Consider the following 18,441-nt stretch of genomic DNA (forward strand, 5'->3'; position numbering starts at 1 on the left):
GAGATTGAACCTGGGACCTTCTGCTTACCGAGCAGACGCTCTACCACTGAGCCACCGTCCCTTCCCTGCTTTGCCGGGATTTTTCAATCGCATAGGAGCTATAGAGCAAAACCTCTATTTTCTCCATTGGCTGAGGCTCCTCTCTTGGGGAGGAAGGGGAGTGGGGGGACAGAGAGCTTGCTTTGATACTGACCACGACATCCAAGTAACTTCCAAGTAACGCTCCTCAAGTGGAGGGCACGGTTTTTTGCAACTCCTTTGCATATTAGGCCACACACCCCTGAGGTAGAGTGCTAATACTTTAAGCATGCTTTATTTTAGTTTTTAAAAAAATCTTTAATTGTGTTTGTGTCCTTTATAAAGTTTACATATCCCCTACCTGGCATTACCTTTTATGACACACATGGCGTGGCCTGACAAAATCTCATTTATGCCAGATCCGGCCCTCATAACAAATGAGTTCGACACCCTTGCCCGAGAGGCAAGAGAGCCCATATTTATGTTCTCCGCACCGCTAACCGGTCTCGTTTTCACCTTTCATACAGCCGGGAAAACGGTCATCCACTGCCTCCTGGAATGCTTTTGGGTTCATCCAGTTGCCCAGTTGACCTTTGACTCCCGAAGCGGGGATAGGTATTGTGTCCCTCTGGTTCTCCGTCACAATGACCGTCCGGCTCTCCACACGGGCCACATCCTTCGGGTCAGTCTTGGCCAGCCAGCTGCGGGAAGAAAAAGCAAGCGAGCGATTCTTGTCAGAGTGATTCTCCGCATGTTTGGAAGTAACGCTCCCCAAGCGGAGGGCACGGTTTTTTGCAACTCCTTTGCATATTAGGCCACATCCCCCTGAGGTAGCCAATCCCCCCTGAGGTAGCCAATCCTCCAAGAGCTTTAAGAGCTCTTCTTATAGGGCCTACTGTAAGTTCTTGGAGGATTGGCTACATCAAGGGGGTGTGGCCCAGGGGTGGAATTCTAGCAGGAGCTCCTTTGCATATTAGGCCACACCCCTCTAACGTAGCCAATCCTCCAAGAGCTTACAGGGCCTACTGAAAATTCCTGGAGGATTGGCTACAGCAGGGGGTTTGGCCCAGGGGTGGAATTCTAGCAGGAGCTCCTTTGCATATTAGGCCGCACCCCTCTAACATAGCCAATCCTCCAAGAGCTTACAGGGCTCTTCTTACAGGGCCTACTGAAAACTCCTGGAGGATTGGCTACAGCAGGGGGTGTGGCCCAGGGGTGGAATTCTTGCAGGAGCAACTTTGCGTATTAGGCCACACCCCTCTAAAGTAGCCAATCCTCCAAGAGCTTTAAGAGCTCTTCTTACAGGGCCTACTGTACGCTCTTGGAGGATTGGCTACATTAAGTGGGTGTGGCCTAACAGGCATAGGAGTTCCTGCTACAAAAAAAGCCCTGGGTACAACTATGGGGCAGTGCAAATGTTCTCCACTAGGTGGCTCCCTGCAGCGCTCCCAAGAGGCACTGCAGGTTGTTTATCACGGGAAAGGTCCATGGCTCAGTGGCTGAGCCCAGAAGGTCACAGGTTCAGTTCCTGCCATCCCCAGTTTAAAAAACGGGACCAGGCAGGAGATGATGTAAAAGTCCTCTGCCTAAGACCCTGGTGAGGTGCATCCAGTCTACAATATTGAACTTGATGGGGAGCAGCCATGGCTCAGTGGCAGAGCCTTGGCAGGTTCGATCCCCGGCCTTCCAACTAAGGATCCAGCGGCAGATGCTGTGAAAGGCCTTTCTCTGCTGACACCACAGAGGTGGCTGCCAGTGGACAATGTGGACCTTGATTGACCAATGGTCTGATTCATTGTAGGGCAGCTTCGACGAGCTCTGTTCAGGGGTCATTATCCAGAAAAACAGGTGGCAAAGTTTATTAGCGTATGCCACTCCCCCCCTCAGCCGAAAGCAACCTGATGCAAAAAAAGGAGAGCCACGGGAGAGCGAGGCCTGATTGGGCTGGCTAGAGAGCCAAACAGCCCGAGCAGGCCTCGCTCGCCTGGGGCTCTCCTTGGCCGCCGCCTCCCTCTCCAGTCAAAAGGCCAGCAAGCCACCCACAACCCCAAATCACATAAGAAGTGGAGAAAAGGTGGTGTTGGCTTCTCCAGGGGTTAATGAGGGCAGCTGGGGGTGTGGCAAAGCCCCTGGTGGCTGGCTGGCTGGCTGACCATTCTCCTAATCCAGGGATTGTTATGCAGCTACAAGCATAGCCAGCTTCAAGAGGGGGTTAGATAAAAATATGGAGCAGAGGTCCATCAGTGGCTATTAGCCACAGTGTGTATATATATAATTATAATTTTTTGGCCACTGTGTGATACAGTGTTGGACTGGATGGGCCATTGGCCCGATCCAACATGGCTTCTCTTATGTTCTTATGTACCTACTCTGGTAGTTTGGTGTAGTGGTTAAGTGTGTGGACTCTTCTCTGGGAGAACCGGGTTTGATTCCCCACTCCTCCACTTGCAGCTGCTGGAGTGGCCTTGGGTCAGCCAGAGCTTTCGTAGGAGTTGTCCTTGAAAGGGCAGCAGCTATAAGAGCTCTCTCAGCCCCATCTACTTCACAGGGTGTCTGTTGTGGGGGGAAGGTAAAAGAGATTGTGAGCTGCTCTGAGACTCTTTGGAGTAGAGGGCGGGATATAAATCCAATATCTTCATCTACCTCACGGGGTGTCTGTTGTGGGGGAGGAAAGGAAAGGAGATTGTGAGCCGCTCTGAGACTCTCCGGAGTGGAGGGCGGGATATAAATCCAATATCTTCATCTACCTCACAGGGTGTCTGCTGTGGGGGAGGAAGGGAAAGGAGATTGTGAGCCGCTCTGAGACTCTTCAGAGTGGAGGGCGGGATATAAATCCAATATCTTCATCTACCTCACAGGGTGTCTGTTGTGGGGGAGGAAGGGAAAGGAGATTGTGAGCTGCTCTGAGACTCTCCGGAGTGGAGGGCGGGATATAAATCCAATATCTTCATCTACCTCACAGGGTGTCTGTTGTGGGGGAGGAAGGTAAAGGAGATTGTGAACCGCTCTGAGACTCTTCAGAGTGGAGGGCGGGATATAAATCCAATATCTTCATCTACCTCACAGGGTGTCTGTTGTGGGGGAGGAAGGGAAAGGAGATTGTGAGCCGCTCTGAGACTCTTCGGAGTGGAGGGCGGGATATAAATCCAATATCTTCATCTACCTCACAGGGTGTCTGTTGGGGGGGGGGGAGGGAAAGGAGATTGTGAGCCGCTCTGAGACTCTTCAGAGTGGAGGGCGGGATATAAATCCAATATCTTCATCTACCTCACAGGGTGTCTGTTGTGGGGGAGGAAGGGAAAGGAGATTGTGAGCTGCTCTGAGACTCTCCGGAGTGGAGGGCGGGATATAAATCCAATATCTTCATCTACCTCACAGGGTGTCTGTTGTGGGGGAGGAAGGTAAAGGAGATTGTGAACCGCTCTGAGACTCTTCAGAGTGGAGGGCGGGATATAAATCCAATATCTTCATCTACCTCACAGGGTGTCTGTTGTGGGGGAGGAAGGGAAAGGAGATTGTGAGCCGCTCTGAGACTCTTCGGAGTGGAGGGCGGGATATAAATCCAATATCTTCATCTACCTCACAGGGTGTCTGTTGTGGGGGAGGAAGGTAAAGGAGATTGTGAGCCGCTCTGAGACTTGGAGATTCAGAGTATAGGATGGGATATAAATCCAATATCTTCTTCTTCTTCTTCAATGGACAAGGTAGGTAGGTGTGGAGGAAGAGGGGGAACCCTCAGAAAGGCTCAGGAGCTGTGCTCCTGTGAGCTCCTGCTGGATCTGCGCCCTGGCTCCGTTTCATTCTTTCCCTGTTCTGCCCACATTCAGCCAAGAGAGGCACTTACCAATTCTCATACTTGGTGAGTGGTTTTATAACGCCTTCGGACTCCAGTAGATTTAAGATTTTGCCATTCTCCTTCTCGGTCCCATCGCAAATGTGGATGTTCTCCGGCTGGCAGAGCCGTGCCCCGTGCTCCACGAACTCTTGCACTGACCGCGAAAGTTTGCCGAGGTCCCCGTGGATCACTCGCGGCGCGTGGGCCCAGCGCACGGGAACTGCAGACCAGCACTTGAAGGAGGAAGCTCCCAGACTGCCAAGGAAGAGGAAGGAGAAAGGATGAGAGCAGGAGGGCATTCGTGTAGACCAGGGGGGGCCAAATTGTGGCTCGGGAGCCACATGCGGCTCTTCCACACATATTGTGTCGCTCTCGAAACCCCCACCACCGTCAGCCAGCTTGGAGAAGGCATTTGTCTCTTTAAATAGCTTCTCCAAGCCAGCTGGCTTAGAGCCGTAGGCCTCCCCCCCCACCCATATCTATTTGCCTGCCTTCCTTCCTGTCTTGCAGCTCAGACATCTGATGTTTATTCTATGTGGCTCTTACCGTTAGCAAGTTTCGCCACCCCTGATGTAGACAGGACGGTATGGAAGGGACAGGGCAGAAAGAAACCAGCTAGGTCAGGGGTGTTAAACATGCGGCCAAATCAGGCCCTCAGAGGGCTCCTATCAGACTCCTGAGCAACTAGCTGTCATCTGCTTCCTTCTCCCTCTCTCTTGCTTCCTTCTGCATCACAGCTTGCTTGGCCAGGCTAGCTCAATCGCAAAGGAGCTACAGAGGAAAGTCTCTCTTTTCTCCATTGGCTGAGGCTCCTCCCTTGGAGGGGGGAGGTGGAGGGATGGAGAGCTTGCTTTGCCAGGCTCTCTCAATCACACAGCAGCGCTCCTGAGCAAAGCCTCTCTTCCTTCTGTTGGCTGAGGCTCCTCCCCCTCCTGGTTCCCCTGGGGAAGGGAGGAAACAGCCTTAGCTTCCTTTGCCCAGTTCCCTGGATCCCATGGGAGAGATACAAAAAAAAGCACCACTAAGACCAACAAGTGCTAATGTTTTAAGCATATTTTAAATTTTTTTTTTTTAAATCTTTGTCTGTGTCCAACAAGGTCTCATTTATGGCAGATCCAGCCCTCGCGACAAAGGCGCTCGATACCAGCTTCTCCAATCAGTTCCGCTTCACGTATCCCATCCCCTTCTCTATACGTCTGCTTGCTCGTGCCCATCTGAACATCCACCAAAGCGTACATTTTGCACAAGCACCTGCAGCAGAACCCCAGCTGGGTGTCCAGGGCACCTGCCAACAACTTTCCTAGAGCTCCCCCCTCAGTGTTTTTAGGAAGGTGGGGCTTGTGTGCACAGACTAGAAGGCCTTGCAATAAACCGAGTTTTAGCTTTAAAGGCTGAAGTGCGGCTACGAGAGTTATACATCATAACCTCTCTCCTGGATATTTTGTTGTTGACTCCAGAAGCACGGGAACGCACCCAGGACTCTCCGAGTTATGCAAAAATGTACAATATTTACACATGCGCGAGCATGCAAACTTGCAAAAATCTCCGTGCATTTGCCAGAAGATGCAAAGATGTACACAACTGTTAACAACACCGTCGCGTTTAGGAATATGAACAAGTTTATCAGCAGAACAAAATTTGAGTCCAGCGACACCTTGAAGACAAGTTTCATTTTGGGTGGAAGCTTACCTCTGGATGCACCCTTCAGCAGATGCACTGAAACAAATTTCAACAACAACAACAACAACAAAATTTTATTTGTATCCCGCCCTCCCCGCCGGAGCAGGCTCAGCTTCTATAAAGGGGTGGGGGGGGGCGGTTTAGTAGCCAGGAAGGGCTATTTAGAGTCAAGATGCATAAGTAACTAGGGAGGAGGAGGAGGATGAAGAAGAGGAAGATTTATACCCCGCCCTTCTTTCTGAATCAGTCTCAGAGCGGCTTACAATCTCTTTTATCTCCTCCCCCCATAATAGACACCCTGTGAGGTGGGTGGGGCTGAGAGAGCTCTGACAGAACTTGCCCTTTCAAGGACAACTCCTGCGAGAGCTATGGCTGACCCAAGGCCGTTCCAGCAGCTGCAAGTGGAGGAGTGGGGAATCAAACCCGGTTCTCCCAGATAAGAGAGCTCTGGCTGACCCAAGGCCATTCCAGCAGGTGCAAGTGGAGGAGGGGGGAATCAAACCCGGTTCTCCCAGATAAGAGAGCTATGGCTAACCCAAGGCCATTCCAGCAGCTGTAAGTGGAGGAGTGGGGAATCAAACCCGGCTCTCCCAGATAAGAGAGCTATGGCTAACCCAAGGCCATTCCAGCAGCTGCAAGTGGAGGAGTGGGGAATCAAACCCGGCTCTCCCAGATAAGAGAGCTATGGCTGACCCAAGGCCATTCCAGCAGCTGTAAGTGGAGGAGTGGGGAATCAAACCCGGTTCTCCCAGATAGGAGAGCTCTGGCTAAACCAAGGCCATTCCAGCAGCTGCAAGTGGAGGAGTGGGGAATCAAACCCGGCTCTCCCAGATAAGAGAGCTATGGCTGACCCAAGGCCATTCCAGCAGCTGTAAGTGGAGGAGTGGGGAATCAAACCCGGTTCTCCCAGATAGGAGAGCTATGGCTAACCCAAGGCCATTCCAGCAGCTGCAAGTGGAGGAGTGGGGAATCAAACCCGGTTCTCCCAGATAAGAGAGCTATGGCTGACCCAAGGCCATTCCAGCAGCTGCAAGTGGAGGAGTGGGAAATCAAACCCGGTTCTCCCAGATAAGAGAGCTCTGGCTGACCCAAGGCCATTCCAGCAGCTGCAAGTGGAGGAGTGGGGAATGAAACCCGGCTCTCCCAGATAACAGAGCTAGCCTATGAGTGACCCAAGGCCATTCCAGCAGCTGTAAGTGGAGGAGTGGGGAATCAACCCCGGTGCTCCCACATAAGAGTCCGGACACTTAACCACTGCACCAAACTGGCTCTCAGGGCAGAAAGTGTAGCTAAAATTGGATTAAAGTACACCTAAGACTGGATTAAAGCAGTTGGCGAGATCTGCAAATAGCAGCAAATTAGCATAAGAATACAAGAGTTAACAAGCAGATGGGAGAACTAAGTTTCAATTCAGCGGTTCCTCCAGGGCCAGCCTGCTACGAGGCAAGCTAGGCTATCGCCTAAGGCGACAGCCTTCTGGGGGGGCACAAAATTGGGTGTGGGGGAGCACCAGAAGTTAGCCTTGTCTAGGGTGCCAGACAGACTCGGGTCGGCCCCGGGCTCCTCCAAGCTCAACAGAGTTGATTTCTGGGTATCAGGGAGAGCTACACGCACCTTGCGAAGGAACGAAAGACATAAAACCTGTGAATACGTAAATACGCGTCTCTGAGCACGCACGCCCACCGGAGAGCTTTGACACGCTCTACAAGATCACGCACGAGTGTGTCAAGTCGCTTGAGCATAAATCAAGAGCATGGCTTTGGGGCACACTGGTACAATACTGGGAACCCGTCAGCAAAATCACGAACTCACACACCCATCCAGCACGTGCCCATCCTGTGAGCAGGTACAGGAAAATAGGAACTGGTAGATGCCAGGTAACCCTCCCTCCTAAGTATGGCACAAGCATCCGCGTCTCTTTTCCAAGATATGCCTTTGCCCATGGCCATTCGTGCACGGTATGTGCCAAAGGCATACACCTGGATGAACGACATCCAAGCCATGGGCCTTCTAGATCAGGCTGGAGCAGTAGACACAGGAACCTCCTGAGACCATAAGGGACTGTGAGGAATAGGTCTAATTTTGGGCAGGAGCTTTGGAACCTCTAAATTTTATTGCACTCTTTCTTTCTTACCCCCCCCCCCCCCCCCCCCAATACTTGCTTCTGGGTTCCGTTGTTCAAGCCCCCTGCAAGGATTTGGCTGAACTCTTTAAGATTTGACAAGCTCCCTAATATTTTTCGCCGCAAAAAACGGGGAAAGAACCCAAACGTATCGAGCAGACCGATGGAAATCTTCATCGTGCCACTGCTGCCACATAGGAGAAAGCGGTTGCGAAAGTACGACGGGAGTAAGGTTTTCTTATGACAATTCGAATTCCAGAAGCATTGTAAGGTAGATGCTGAGCTGAAACGATCGAGTACGCCTCCTAGTGATGTCCGGGATGTGCGGCAGATGCAAATGAGGGGTGCTAATGAGCTCCAGCACCTCTTTTTCTACAAAATGACCCCTGGTGAGGAAGACGAAGTTTATCTTCAGAAGGAACGAGCCGCACGCCAGAGTTGAAACTACATAGCCTGCCTCACAGCCAGAGTTCCCTCTAAGCTGAGTTAGCGTGAGCTAGCTCACAGATTTTTGGCCTCCGGCTCAGGTAAAACACGCTAATTGATGCAGGAGCTCACAACTTTAATGCCAGCAGCTCACAAAGTAGAATTTTCGCTCACAAGACTCTGCAGCTTAGAGGGAACATTGGACGGGAGTAAGGTTTTCTTATGACGATTCTAATCCAAGAAGCATTGTAAGGCAGATGCTGAGCTGATATGATTTAGTACACCTTCCAGCGATGTCAGGGGAGTATGCAGCAGATGCAAATCAGTTGCACTAATGAGCCCCAGCACCTCTTTTTCTACAAAGTGACCCCTGGTGAAGAAGATTATGTTTATCTTCACAAGGAACGAACCGCACACCAGAGTCGAAACTACATATATAGCCAGCCTCACAGCCCATATAAAACCACCCACCCGTCTGATGAACCAGGCGTATCTGATGGGGGGGCTGTTTAAGTAGAGGAAGCGTCATTGCAACGCTTAAGTCAGCTGCATGCACAAGGGATGGGAACTTGCACAAAGGCTCTCGCACAGGGGCCTCAGCAGTCAAGGCAGAGCACAAACACTGCATCCGGAGGTCCATAAGGACATCAGAAGAGCCCTGCTGGACCAGACCAGTGGTCCACCTAGTCCAGCATCCTGTTTCACACAGTGGCCAACCAGTTCCTCTGGAGGACCAACAACAGGGCAGAGAGGCCGAGGTCTTCCTAAGATCAGAAGAGCCCTGCTGGACCAGAGCAGTGGTCCACCTGCTGGACCAGATCAGTGGTCCACCGCTCTTCTGATGTTCTTCTCAGGGGAAGGCCTCGGCCTCTCTGCCCCGTTGTTGGCCCTCCAGAGGAACTGGTTGGCCACTGTGTGAGACAGGAGGCTGGACTAGATGGATCCTCACTGGTCTGATCAAGCAGGGCTCTTCTGATGTTCTTCTCAGGGGAAGGCCTCGGCCTCTCTGCCCTGTTGTTGGCCCTCCAGAGGAACTGGTTGGCCACTGTGTGAGACAGGAGGCTGGACTAGATGGACCCTCACTGGTCTGATCCAGTAGGGCTCTTCTGATGTTCTTCTCAGGGGAAGGCCTCGGCCTCTCTGCCCTGTTCTTGGCCCTCCAGAGGAACTGGTTGGCCACTGTGTGAGACAGGAGGCTGGCCTGGATGGGCTCTCACTGGTCTGGTCCAGCAGGGCTCTTCTGGTGTTCTTCCAAGGGGAAGGCCTTGGCCTCTCTCCCCTGTTGTTGGCCCCCCAGAGGAACTGGTTGGCCACTGTGTGAGACAGGAGGCTGGACTAGATGGACGCTCCCTGGTCTGATCCAGCAGGGCTCTTCTGATGTTCTTCTCAGGGGAAGGCCTCGGCCTCTCTGCCCTGTTGTTGGCCCCCCAGAGGAACTGGTTGGCCCCTGTGTGAGACAGGAGGCTGGACTAGATGGACCCTCCCTGGTCTGATCCAGCAGGGCTCGTCTGATGTTCTTCTCAGGGGAAGGCCTCAGCCTCTCTGCCCTGTTGCTGGCCCTCCAAAGGAACTGGTTGGCCACTGTGTGAGACAGGAGGCTGGACTAGATGGACCCTCCCTGGTCTGACCCAGCAGGGCTCTTCTGGTGTTCTTCTCAGGGGAAGGCCTCAGCCTCTCTGCCCTGTTGTTGGCCCTCCAGAGCAACTGGCTGGCCAATGTGTGAGACAGGAGGCTGAACTAGATGGACCCTCCCTGGTCTGACCCAGCAGGGCTCGTCTGATGTTCTTCTCAGGGGAAGGCCTCAGCCTCTCTGCCCTGTTGCTGGCCCTCCAGAGGAACTGGTTGGCCTCTGTGTGAAACAGGAGGCTGGACTAGAGGGACCCTCCATGGTCTGATCCAGCAGGGCTCGTCTGATGTTCTTCTCAGGGGAAGGCCTCGGCCACTCTGCCCTGTTCTTGGCCCTCCAGAGGAACTGGTTGGCCACTGTGTGAGACAGGAGGCTGGCCTGGATGGGCTCTCACTGGTCTGATCCAGCAGGCCTCTTCTTATGTGCTTATGAAGGCTTTGGCCTCTACGCCAGGGGTGTCGAACATGTGGCCCGGGAACTGGATCAGGCACCCAGAGGGGTCCTATCAGGCCTGTGAGCAAATTAAAAGTAGGTTTGCAACTTGCAGATACACACCTGAACAGCAAACTCAAGATTGCTATGTTAGACATGGTCTCCAGTTTTTGTTGCAATAATTCAGAACAAAGTGTCAGTTGTCATCGACCGTTAAATAAACAAAATATTGCAAAAATGCTAACGTTTTACTTTAAGTTTTTTAAAAAATCTTGAATTGTGTTTATTTCCTTTATAATGTTTATATCTCCGCTACCTTGTATTAGAATCATAGAATAATGGAAGGGACCTCTTGGGTCATCTACTCCAACCCCCTGCACAATGCAGGAAACTCACAAATGCCTCCCCCTAAATTCACAGGATCTTCATAGACTTCATGACAAGATTTTATGTGTTTGACACCCCTGCTCTATGCCCTGTTGACGGCCCTCTAGTTGGCCTTTGTGTCCAGCCTCCTGTCTCACACAGTGGTCAACCAGTTCCTCTGGAGGGCCAACAACAGGGCAGAGAGGCCGAGGCCTTCCCCTGAGAAGAACACCAGAAGAGCCCTGCTGGATCAGACCAGTGAGGGTCCATCTAGTTCAGCCTCCTGTCTCACACAGTGGCCAACCAGTTCCTCTGGAGGGCCAACAACAGGGCAGAGAGGCTGGACAAGAAGCCCACCCTCTGCTTAAAGCGCATCGGGGACAGATTCAGAACAGGGGTCACAGTTTTGCTGCGTCTGCGCACGCAATCCTCTCCCAGCGCGCGCCGCTAAGAGAAGCACCCCGGAGCATTGTTTGTGCACCGCCCTAACCCTTCCCCCCCCCCCCCGAATTGCTGCAGGTGAGGGTTCACATCTCCCCTTGTGGCCTGGGATTGGCCGATTGCCCGGGACAGAGTGGGGCAACTCTGGCCAAGCTCCAAGCGGCAAAGCAAAGTACAAGGGACAGCCACCTCGCGTGGACTTTCACCCCAGCTGCCGTTTCCTACAGAGGAGGGAGGAAGAGAGGTCCGGCTGCTTTGCCCTGGGAGCATCGGCCAGGAGAGGGAAATGTGGTGTTCCCAGGCAGGCAGGCACGTAGCCCTCTACCAGGCCTCCATTTATCATCTTCCTGTTCCCCCCGGGGAGAATTCTTCACTTTTGAAAAAAGGAAAGCCTTGCAATGGAAGAAGAGATTGGATTTATACCCTGCCGTCTGCTAGCCAAAGGAGTCTCAGAGTGGCTTACAAATCTCCTTTCCCTTCCCTTCCCCACAATAGACACCCTGTGGGGTAGGTGGGGCTGAGAGAGCTCTCCCAGAACTGCTCTTGAGCAGAACAGCCTCGAGAGAACTTGTGGCTGGGGAGGGACGGTGGCTCAGTGGTAGAGCATCTGCTCAGGAAGCAGAAGGTCTCAGGTTCAATCCCCGGCATCTCCAACTAAAGAGGGTCCAGGCAAGGAGGCGTGAAAAACCTCAGCTTGAGACCCTGGAGAGCCACTGCTGGTCAGGGGAGGGACGGTGGCTCAGTGGCAGAGCATCTGCTGGGCAAGCAGAAGGTCCCAGGTTCAATTCCCGGCATCTCCAACTCAAAAAGGGTCCAGGCAAGTAGGCGTAAAAACCTCAACTTGAGACTCTGGAGAGCCGCTGCTAGTCTAAGTAGACAAGACTGACTTAGATGGACCCGGGTCCGATTCAGTGTACAAGGCAGCTTCATATGTTCAAGGGCACATCAGCAGTTGCAGGTGGAAGAGTGGGTAATCAAACCCAATTCTCCCAGATGAGAGTCTGCGCACTTAACCAGTACACCAAACTGGCTCTCTTCTCCCCAAACTCCCAAGAATCCCCATGGGATTGTGGGTCTGTCCACCTGCCTTGCTCCCTCTATGCAAACCACCATTTCTCTGGGACTTAGAACTCCTTATTGTAGCCCAGTTCACTTCCTATTGAACAGGGGTGGCCAACGGTAGCTCTCCAGATGTTTATTTTGCCTACAACTCCCATCAGCCCCAGCCAGCATGGCCAAAGGCTGGGGCTGATGGGAGTTGTAGGCCAAATAAACATCTGGAGAGCTACCGTTGGCCACCCCGATATAGAGGAATCGGGGGTTGGACTAGATGACCCTGGAGGTTCCTTCCAACTGTTCTGCTGATTCGGGCTTCCCACCTCTGCCACTGACTGAATCACCCGGCCTTGGCGCAAGCCCCTAGCTCTGGGCCTCAGTTCCTCATCTGGAAAATGGGTATTTTATTAATTGACATGCAACTAGGAATTGTGCTTTCTCTAGGGATCTTAATACATTGCTAGGAGCCCGAGGTTGGTCAAAGGAGTCCCCAGCTTGCTGGGGGGAAAGCGTAGATGACTGGGGAAGGCAATGGCAAACCGCCCCGTAAAAAGCCTGCCGTGAAAACATCGTGAAAGCAGTGTCATCCCAGAGTCGGAAATGACGGCTGCTTGCACAGGGGACCACCTTGACCCTTAGGAGCCGAAAGCACCCAGATGACCCAGATCTCTGAAGCTGAGCAGAGTTGTCTCTGATGTTAGCACTCGGATGGGAGACCACCAAGGAGGTCCAGGGGCGCTGTGCAGAGGCAAGCAAGGGCAAACCGTTCCAAACGCCTCTTGCCTTGGAAGTCCAACAGCAGGGTGCCAAACTCATCTGTTATAAGGGCCAGATCAGACATAAATGAGGCTTTGTTGGGCCGAGCCGTGTGATGTCGGGCCGGGCCATGTATGTACCTATTTAAGATTAGGTAGCAGAGATATAAACTTTATAAAGGACACAAACAAACACGACTAAAGGTTTTGTTTTGTTTTTAAAACTTAAAACAGGTCTTAAAGGTGCTCTCTTTGTATTTCTCCCATGGGATCCAGGGAACTGGGCAAAGGAAGCGCCGGCTCTTACCTTCCTTCTCCAAGGGATGAGCCTCAGCCAATAGGAGGGAGAGAGGCTTGGCTCAGTAGCTCTGCTGTGCAATTGAGAGAGCCTGGCAAAGCAAGCTCTCCCCCCCCCAATTCCTCCTCAAGGGAGGAGCCTCAGCCAATGGAGAAAACTGGGGTTTTGCTCTGTAGCTCCTGTGCGATTGAACAAGCCTGGCAAAGCAAGCTGTGATGCAGAAGAAAACAAGAGAGGGGGAGAAGGAAACGTGACAGCCAGTTGCTCGGGGGCCTGGTAAGAGCTTGATTTGGCCCCCGGGCCGCATGTCTGACCCCCTTGCCCTATGGGTTTGGGTGTAAATCAGCTGCCATTAGACAGCACGCAAAGATTAGGCCCTGGCTTAGATAGCCCAATCTTGTCACATCTCAGAAGCTAAGCCCTGGTCAGCCTGTGGACGGGAGACCAGCAGGGAATTCTAGGGCTGCTCTGCAGAGGCAGACAGCGGGGAACCAACTCTGTTCGCCTCGAGCCTTGGAAACCCAACAGGCTCACCTGAAGTTGGCTGCAACCAGAAGGCCCTTTCCCCTTAGGGTTGCCAATCCCCAGGTGGGGGCAGGGGATCCCTCGGTGTGGAGGCCCTCCCCCCACTTCAGGGTCATCAGAAAGTGGGGGGGAGGGAAATGTCTGCTGGGCACTCCATTATTCCCTATGGAGACCGATTCCCGTGGGGGATAATGGAGAATTGATCTACGGGTATCTGGGGTTCGAGGAGGGCTGCCTTTTGAGGTAGAGGCACCAAATTTGCAGCATAGAATCCCGTGCCTCTCTTCAAAACACCCTCCAAGTTTCAAAAAGATTGGACCAGAGGGTCCAATTCTATGAGCCCCCAAAGAAGGTGCCCCTGTCCTTCGTTATTTCCAATGGAGAGAAGGCATTGAAAAGGCCCTTTAAATGTGATGACCAGAACTCCCTTTGGAGTTCCATTGTGCCTGTCACAACCTTGCTGCTGGCTCCACCCCCAAGGTTTCCTGGCTCCACCCCAAAGTCTCCTGGCTCCACCCCCAAAGTCTCCAGATATTTCTTGAATTGGACTTGGCAACCCTATTTCCGCTACCCGGAACCAGTTATATGACCGAGAGGCAGGATGCAGAAGCTTAAAACAAACAAACGGCAGTCACCTGCCTCACAAATTGATTCTGAAGATTCAGGATCTGACTGTGACCTTTCTTTCAATTGACCCCACAAACTCAGCTGTTTTATGTAGCTCTTCGCAGCTCTTTCTTAACACAGGAGCGGCCAAACTTGCTGAATGTAAGAGCCACATAGAATAAATTTTAGACGCTTGAGAGACACAAGCAGATGACTGAGAGCAGGAAAGAAGAAAGGAGGGAAAGCAAATAGATGGAGAGAGAGGTTGAAAGAAAGCAACTTTAACTTCCAATACATTCTCCAAGCCCCCAGATGGCTTGGCCGGCAGAAGCAAATTTAAAGAGACAAATGAGTTCTCCAAGCTGGCCAACGGGGCGGTGAGGTCTTCAAGAGCCACACGATATGTGTGAAAAAGCTACATGTGGCTCCTGAACCACAGTTTGGCCACCCCTGTCTTAGCAGAACTCTTTTTGCTGGTTTAATGATGATATAGAACTGCATTTTCACCAACTCGATTATTGCATTGATTTATTTTTACTTCGCTTCTATCCCCGGTTTTTCTCCTCAATGGGCCCCCAACATAACTCACGTCATTCTCCTCTCTTCCGTTTGACCCTTGCAACAACCCTGCGAGGTAGGTGAGGTCAAGGAGGCGGGATTGGCAAACCTGAGTGCGGATTCAAACCTGACATTCTAACCGCCAGGGCTTTTTCTGGAGCAGGAACTCCTTTGCATATTAGGCCATACCCCCCCTGATGCAGCCAATACTCCTGGAGTTTACCGTACTAACAGCCTTGTCAGCTCTTGAAGGATGGGCTACATCAGGGAGGTGTGGCCTAATATGCAAAGGAGTTCCCGCTACAAAAAAAGCGCCCTGCACTGCTATTTGTTTTATTCATGTAAAACGCTTCTTCGCCCCATTTCTTCCTTATGAAGCTGAAGGCAGCTTCCCACACGGATAAAACACAGAAACTAAAGCAACAATAACGATAAAAATAAAAACCAGGACCGCACTGTCTGTCATTATCCCGTGAAATTGTTGCCAGTGAGGTACGTCAAGTAGAAATACAGAGCATACATTGGGGTGGCCAAACTTGCTTAACTTAAGAGCCACACAATACATTAACATAAGAGAAGCCATGTTGGATCAGGCCAATGGCCCATCCAGTCCAACGCTCTGTGTCACACAGTGGCAAAAAATTTTATACATACACACACACTGTGGCTAATAGCCACTGATGGACCTCTGCTCCATATTTTTATCTAAACCCCTCTTGAAGGTGGCTATGCTTGTGGCCGCCACCATCTCCTGTGGCAGTGAATTCCACATGCCAATCACCCTTTGGGTGAAGAACATTTCAGATGTTTGAGAGCTGGAAGACATGGACATCAAATGTTTGAGAGCCGCAAGAAAGGATGGGAGGAAGGAAGACAAATAGAGGGGAATGGAGGGAGAGGTGGAAAGGAAGCAACTTTAACTTTGATGACATTGCCCAAGCTGGCTTGGTGAAGCAATCTAGAGAGACAAATGCCTTCTCCAAGCCAGCTGACAGGGTCATGGGGGCTTCAAGAGTCACACAATATGGGCGGAAGAGCCGCATGTGGCTCTGAGCCGCAGTTTCGCCACCCCTGGTCTACATTCTCCAAACCGAGTCACTTAAAACCTCCTGGGGGCGAAAACACCTACTTCACATTCCACATCTGCCGCTCCCACCGCCCTTTTCAATCGGCTCTACAGCATCCACTGCATTTGCACAGACGCCAACGCCAACCCTGGGAGGTTTGCCGCTATTATTCGCATTTGACAGACGGAAAAGGAAGGGTGAGCAAGGCTACGCAGCCAAAGAAAGAACAGCCAGCCAGCGAAGGACCTGAGATTTGGGCTCCAGTGTTCCAAAAGTGCTGTGTTGGGGGGAAAGGAATGCCACTTGAGGATGGGGGGGGGGGGGGAGTTTTACTATCTTTCTACTTCCTCTTTGGGATCCAGGCTAGCTGTGGTCCTGTTTATCTGGTGCAACTGCAAAGGAAATAAAACAGGAGGATAAACAAGGGAGAGACTCCAATTGGCTCCGGGCAGTCACTTCCTCTTGTGGGTGAAAGGTTGCAGCGGAGGGGGGGGGGCTACTCCCAGGAGGAGGGTGTGGGTGACGTGGAGGATGAGGAGGAGGAAGTCCGGGCCTGGGAGAGTCTCACCCGCCACTGGGTGTTCCCGACAAAGGCCCCTTTGATCTCAGCCCAAAAGCGCTCCTTGGCACCCACCGTCGCCCCACTTTCTGGTCCCCTCCCCGGGGCATCCGCGGGGAGGCGTCCCCCGTGCGGTTAATTCTGCAGACGCAAGTGCTAAGCCCAAGGAAAGAAAGGCGAAATGAATGAATGAATGAAGTTGAGCGGGGTGCAGAGGGAAGGAAGCGAGAAGGCAGAGGCAAGCAGCTAGCTAGAAGGCTTCACTGTTGCAATCAGGCATCGATGGAAGTCACCCACAGGCGTGGGCCCCAAATGCCAGGTCGGGCATTTTTTTTTTGGGGGGGGGTGCCACCCTTAGGGGAGGAGGGACCCCCTCCCACCTGCACCACACCAAGTCTCAGCAGACTTTGAGACACTTGATAGCAAGAGACGAAGGGGATTTCTCATCGCCAGCCCTTGCACAGTATCCTTGGCCCACCCTTTGGTGGTCTCCAGCGTTCCCTCTAACCTGAGCTAGCGTGAGCTAACTCACGCGGTTTTGCCTTAGCTCAGGAAGGACCCCCCCAGAGCGCACAAACCGATGCAAGTCGCTCACAACTTTCACGCCGGCAGCTCGCAAAGTAGGATTTTTTGTTCACGAGAGTCTGCAGCTTAGAGGGGACATTGGTGGCCTCCCCCATCCAAACTGAAGAGCCCCGTGGCGCAGAGTGTTAAAGCTGCAGCGATGCAGTCCTAAGCTCTGCTCGCGACCTCAGCTCGATCCCTGGTGGAAGCTGGGTTTACAGGTCGCCGGCTCGAGGTTGACTCAGCCTTCCATCCTTCCGAGGTCGGTCCAGCTTGCTGGGGGGGAAAGCGTAAACGACTGGGGAAGGCAACGGCAAACCACCCCGTACAAAGTCTGCCGTGAAAACGTTGTGAAAGCAACGTCACCCCACAGTGGGAAACGACTGGTCCTTGCACAGGGGACCTTTCCTTTTCCCCATCCAAACACCAACCGGGGCTGAGCTTCCCAGATCGAAGGGAATCTTCCTTAGGGGGGTCTGCAGGATCCGGCCGGAGCCCACCCTGCTAAGTTTCTGAAATCTGAGAAGACCGAGCTAGCCTGGGGCGGTGGCGGGGGGAGGAATTGGCTAGTGTCTGCTTCCGCTGAGCAACCTCGCTCGGTGGTCTCTCCTCCAAATCCTAACTCAGGCTGCCTCTGTTTAGCTTCTTGGGCAGGACTAAGCCGGAGCCAGCCAGCTCAAGGCAACCGGAGAGATCTGCTTGCAGCGTGGAAGGTTCGCTCTCTGAAAAAGCGTCTGGTGCAATGCAAGGCAGTTAGGGGAAAGTTGGGGGGCGGAGGGGCTAGGGAAGCCCCCCTCTTCCCCCCCCCCCGTCCTCCAGCGCTGCCCGCCTCCTCTGCTGCAGGGAGTCGGTGCAAAAAGGAGAGGCCGGATCGGGACCTTGCAAGGGGCAAATGCATGGGGCCAACGCATCTCCCGGAGCAGGGAAAGGGGCTGGAAGGAAGAGGAGGAGGCGCTGCTTGCAAGGAAAGGGAGGCGTGTGCTCACCCCAGGATCCGCGTGTAAAGCGCCGGCATCCTGTCCCCAGCCCCCGGCCGCGCAGGATGGACCCCGGCCGCCGGGAGGCCGCTTTAAGAGCCGAAGGGGAGGAGGAGAGCGGGGCAGGGGCTGCTTGGTGCCCGCCCCCCGGCAGGCCGGCCCGCCGCATAGGCCCCTGACCCGCCCCTCTCTGCCTCCGCCCCGGCCCTGATGTAAGAGCCGCCCGCTCTTGCAAAAGGCTCGCAAGCTGGCGCGCCCCAGAAGCCCAGAGCGCTCCTGAGCGCGTGCAAAACGCCCGACCCCGCCCCTTACGCCCCAGCCACGCCCCTTGACTCCCACCTGTGGCCACGCCCCCCTCGTGGACAAGGGTTTTTTTTAAAACAAAGCAGGAGTTAAGTGGCACCTTTAAGACCAACACCAACGCTTACCTTCTGAATAAAGCCGTTGGCCTTAAAGGTGCCATTGACTCCTATTTTGTTCTACTGCTTCAGACCAACGCGGCTGCCTAGTTGGATCCATTTTTACTGAG

At 53.0% G+C, this 18,441-nt stretch overlaps 1 protein-coding gene across 1 annotated transcript in view; it reads right to left on the reverse strand.

Moving 5' to 3' along the window:
- The window catches only part of PCK2 (phosphoenolpyruvate carboxykinase 2, mitochondrial), a 53,709-nt gene extending 35,681 nt beyond the window's left edge, over positions 1–18,028 (reverse strand). The window contains exons 1-3 of the mRNA XM_060255358.1: positions 17,922–18,028; positions 3,863–4,108; positions 535–719 (exon numbers count right to left, since the gene is read on the reverse strand). Of these exons, the coding sequence (XP_060111341.1) occupies positions 535–719; positions 3,863–4,108; positions 17,922–17,950 (460 nt within the window). The 5' untranslated portion in view covers positions 17,951–18,028. The remainder of the gene's footprint in view (positions 1–534; positions 720–3,862; positions 4,109–17,921) is intronic.
- Between the last annotated feature and the right edge of the window lie 413 nt (positions 18,029–18,441).

This window comes from Heteronotia binoei, chromosome 15 (genome assembly GCF_032191835.1).
Source record: "Heteronotia binoei isolate CCM8104 ecotype False Entrance Well chromosome 15, APGP_CSIRO_Hbin_v1, whole genome shotgun sequence".
NCBI classification, from domain to species: domain Eukaryota; kingdom Metazoa; phylum Chordata; class Lepidosauria; order Squamata; family Gekkonidae; genus Heteronotia; species Heteronotia binoei.